Here is a 4,823-nt window from a genome sequence, read left to right as displayed (position 1 = left end):
TGATAACATATTTTCATATAATGTTTAAGGCTCTTGTATTCTAAATTCTCTCTGCACTCCTTCAAACCTTTGTACTCTTACATTAAACTTGGAAATTTCCTGGGTATATACTAGTTAAGCCTCCTTGATGTTTCCACCACTATACAACATCATCTTTTGTTAGTATGCTAGAAAAGATAGAGGTGAAATCCAAATCTCCTAATAGCCACATAGTTGACATTCATCATTTAAGCTCTCAAGATGTGTGATCTCACATTTGTAACATACAAAGTGTCCTTTAGAGATAAACATAAACATAGTGCTCTCTTTCATTCACAAAAGTAAGACATTCATTAAAAGTGGGACTTGGAAAATTCCCGAAATCTCTTATATGTTGTTGGTGAGAGCTACCAGCTGGTAGGATAACTTTGGGATAGCAGTTACCTTCTTTGGTGATCAAGCTAATTTTGATGAAGCTAAATGGAGATCACTCGGTCTAATTTGTGATGTAACCTTGAGATTTTTCTGGTTAAGAAGGAATGCATGTCTCTTCAAACAATGTTTTAATCCAAAAACACATTTGACCACATGTATTCCCATGCTTCCTCTTTATCCACATCTTATGATGTGCAATCCACACCCAATACATTGGAAACTAGATGCTTGTCTATCCCAGCTTCTTAAACAAGAGCTACTGTCAGTTCTTTACCCTTTGAAGTTCCAACATTGGATCTATAGACTATTTTGGGAAAAAGTTATATTCTCAAGCACGAGGCCTCGATGCATTTTTACATGTTGTAAACACTTTTTACTCTTTTGGTAATATATGACCACGCATTACAAAAAATAAATAAAGAGGTGAAATTTTGACATTTTCGACACATTAACAAACTAAATGCTAATGGCCTAGTTGAAATAGAAGGTCTTAGAGGACCTCTCCTTTTCTTTTTAAAGAGTTTGGAAGGGCATATAATTATTTTTCTAAAATTCTTACCTTTCTTTTGAAAGGTAATATATGTATCACCCTTCTCTAGAAGGGCAAAACCCCCTTTGAAGGGTGTTGCAACCTTCAAATTTTATGCCCGATAGGGATAGTTTTTTAGGATGGCTTTAGGAGAGAGAGGCTTGACAATGGAATCTTGCCCGATGTGGTTTTGTTTTGGCAATGGGCTTTCATCTCACGATCTTGTGCAGTACTGGATTAATGCGGAATGGATAATGGATTTACTTCGAAGGAGGATGTACTTTTAACACTATGCTGTATACTGCTAGCGCATTAGGCGCCGCCTGGTACATGCGGGGAGCGGGGTTCCGCAGAGGGCAGGATTGCCAGGGCGATAGGAGGACACAGGGAAGGTGGTGAAGGGCTGCTGCGGTGGGATGCGACCGGCCAGCTGATTGTAGGAGACGTTGAAGGAGGCCAGGCCTTGGAAGTGCGTCGCGAAGGCGACAGGGATGTTGCCGGACAGTTGGTTGTCCTGCAGCGACAGGAAGTGGAGGGAGGTACTGAGATTGGCCAGCTCTGTCGGGATGGCCCCGGAGAGGCTGTTGTAGGAGAGGTCCAGGCTCTGCAGGTTGGCGAGGGAGCCGAGCTCGGCTGGGATGACCCCCGTTAGGGCGTTGTATGAGAGATCCAGGCTCTGCAGCTGGTTGGCGTGGGAGCCGAGCTCGGCTGGGATGGCCCCGAAGAGGTTGTTGTATGAGAGGTCCAGGCTCTGCAGGTTGGCGAGGGAGCCGAGCTCGGATGGGATGACCCCCGTTAGGGCGTTGTATGAGAGGTCCAGGCTCTGCAGGTTGGCGTGGGAGCCGAGCTCGGCTGGGATGGCCCCGGAGAGGTTGTTGTATGAGAGGTCCAGGCTCTGCAGGTTGGCGAGGGAGCCGAGCTCGGATGGGATGACCCCCGTTAGGGCATTGTATGAGAGATTCAGGCTCTGCAGGTTGGCGATGGAGCCGAGCTCGGGCGGGATGGTGCCTGTGAGGGCGTTGTGTGAGAGGTCGATGAGAGGAGTGACCTCGTTGGAGTTGTCGTCGGCTCCCTGAAGCTTCTTGAGGTTGGCCACCCACTGCGGGAAGGGACCCGACAGGCCGCAGGAGCTGAGGTGGAGCTCCCGGAGCTTGGGCAGGGTGGAGAGGCCCGATATGGCCGCCGACGAGGCGCTGCTGATGTCGCCCAGCGGGTTGCCGTCCAGGCGCACGACCTGCAGGCTGTGGAGGTTGCTCATGTCCTCGGGCAGGCCCCCGATTGCGTTGTGGTCCAGGTACAGGACGAAGAGGTTGGTGAGGTTGGTGGTGAAGGCGGCCGGGACCACGCCCGAGAGGTTGTTGAGGGCCAGGTCGGCGGTGAAGAGGTTGGAGAGGAGGCCGAAGGAGGGCGGGATGGACCCGCTGATGAGGTTGTTGGCGATGCGGATGTGCTGCAGGCTGGCCATGCCCCCGATGGCGCTGGGCAGCGGGCCGCTGAGCATGTTGTGGGACAGGTCGAGCACCCGGAGGCTGGTCAACTGGTCGAAGGACTCCGGGATGCCACCCGAGAGCGCGTTGTAGGACAGGTCGAGCTCCCGGAGGCCGCTGAGCTGCCCCAAGGACTCCGGGATGGCTCCCGTGAGGCCCCCCCCGCTGCCGCTGTCGGTCATCATGTTGGCTAGCGACAGCTGCTGGAGCTTGGTGAGCTTGCCCAGAGACGGAGGGATGCTACCCTGGAAGCTGTTCTCCTGCAGCTTGAGCAGCTGCAGCTCCGACAGGGAGCCCAGCAGGGGCGACAGCACCCCCTGCAGCCTGCCCCCCGAGAGGTCCAGCTGCACCACGCGGCCGCTGCTGGCCTCGCAGGTGACGCCCTCCCAGGAGCAGCAGTCGGACATGGACGCCGTCCACGCCGCCAGCTTCTGAGACGGGTCCTTGGCCACGGCCCCCTTGACGGCCAGAAGAGCCGCCCGGTCCTGCGCCACGCAGGCAGCTGCGGCCACCGAGGTGCCGGTTACGCAGTGCTGTATGATGAGCATGCTGAGGGCGATCGAGAATATCAAGGAAGCGACAGGAGTAGAGTTGCGAGGGCTACAGGTAATTATAACGCGGTGAACGTGGGAAGCCATCATCAATGGTATCCTATGCAGCAGCAGGAGGAGGAGGAGGAGGAGGCAAAGAAGCTAATAGTAAGACGACAGGCGGGTTGGTAATGTTTATGCAAGAAGAATACGCCCCGCCATTTATCATATCGAGTGTTGGGACGGCATTTCCCTGTCTGACGAGGTCTGATCAGGAAAGACCTTCGATTCTCACACCACGTAAAGTCTTTGATTGCAATTTGTCAAACTACAGAAGAAAAGCCTGCGAGTCGACTTTGCCACGGCCCAGTCAGCCCACGATCAGTGGCATCTCCAGACCGAACCTTCTCAAGTTCGCCTTGGCGAGCACTAGCAAGCCCGGCCGGCCTGCTGACTGCTGAGTCCTGACCGAGCTTCAGATCGTCTTGGTAGACGAGTTCCACCTCCCCAGCTTCCGTCACACCACGGTCCAATTTTGTCGTTTAGCTCCTTCTAAATTGCTCTACTGCTGCTTAGCGTAAAGGGGTCATTACAGTGTCTTTTAACAGTCTTCCATTGTAAATTTTTTCTTCCAACTGAGTTTGTTAAATGTTTTTTAATAATTAAACTGTTCATATCATATAGAGTTTAAATTAAAAATATCGAGTCATTTTGATGTTTTTTGGATCCGGTTATAAATGAAGGGTTTATAAAAGAGTGGGTCAATAGAGTGACACTCAAGGATGCGCTTCTTTAAGGTTTTACAAAATCCTAAAATATGAAATAAACTTACTTGGCTCGATAGTTTGACTTGTAGTAATCTTATATGTAATCTTAAGATATGAAAAAAATATTTACATGGCTCGGTTGTTTGACTTTCATTAACCTCATCTATAATTTTTAAAAGTTCATATCATAATGTTAAGTGACTAAAAGAGCATTTAAAAAAAATAATACAAAATTGCCACTCAATTGGGGTGGGATGTGTTTTTTTTGGGGGGGCATCACTTTATTGGCCCATTTACCCTAGTACTAGCCTAGGACATTTTCTAACACATTCATATTCGGTCCATACCTTCTCATGGATATGTCTTTTGTCAAGATAATCTCCAACATTGACCCCAAAAGCTTGCCATTCATTACCTGCATGACTTTGTTTTCCATTGAAGGCCTTTAAGAGGTTTCTATTTTAGTGACTCTATTAGCTCCATTGCCTTTGGGCCAAAATATCACTTTGGTGTGTCAAATTCTCCATGAATTGCTATGAAAACAGAGTGAATCATGCTAACATTTAAGGACATGAGACATTGCAACAACACAACAATATATGTTAGGCTTGAATCAGGAAAGTTGAGATTACATGAAGGCATTAATGCTATTCAATGAGCATCAAAATCCATAAAGCCTCCCTATTTGGCTTCGTAAAATCAATATAAATTTATTATGTGCCTATTGGAGTTGCTTTAGAAGCTCACTTTGGTATGTGGCTTAATTATGGTTTCTTTATATGTTTGGGGGGGACCACTCAGAAATATGTGTGTATGTCACATGGGTTCTAAATAGGGGATTTTAACAATACCATTGTTACATGTTTTTTCCACACAAAAGGATAACATATAAAGGGGTTACTCACAGATTGGATAGAAAAGGGGTGTGTAAAAAATCCATAGATATGGATATTTTTAAATAAGCCTTGAACACACGTGATTAGAGGGTTTGTATATAGTGAACCCCTCGAGTTTATATGCTAATAGTTGAACAAGTAACATATCCTCCATCTTCCTCAATGTACTAATGTATGGAGCTTATGGCCTTAGAACACTT

At 47.9% G+C, this 4,823-nt stretch overlaps 1 protein-coding gene across 1 annotated transcript; it reads right to left on the bottom strand.

Annotated features, from left to right (window-relative positions):
- Positions 1-1,247: 1,247 nt before the first annotated feature.
- On the bottom strand, positions 1,248-3,139 carry LOC148026422 (uncharacterized). Its single transcript, XM_087690305.1, has one exon. The coding sequence runs from the start codon at positions 3,069-3,071 to the stop codon at positions 1,248-1,250; it is 1,824 nt and encodes a 607-aa protein (XP_087546431.1). The 5' UTR covers positions 3,072-3,139.
- Positions 3,140-4,823: the final 1,684 nt, after the last annotated feature.

The sequence above is a fragment of the Lygodium microphyllum genome, chromosome 13 (genome assembly GCF_053477565.2).
Source record: "Lygodium microphyllum isolate KBCC chromosome 13, Lygodium_microphyllum_v1.1.10, whole genome shotgun sequence".
In the NCBI taxonomy this organism is placed as follows: domain Eukaryota; kingdom Viridiplantae; phylum Streptophyta; class Polypodiopsida; order Schizaeales; family Lygodiaceae; genus Lygodium; species Lygodium microphyllum.
Note: the sequence above shows the minus strand (reverse complement) of the source record. Positions and strands in the feature narration are given on the sequence as shown.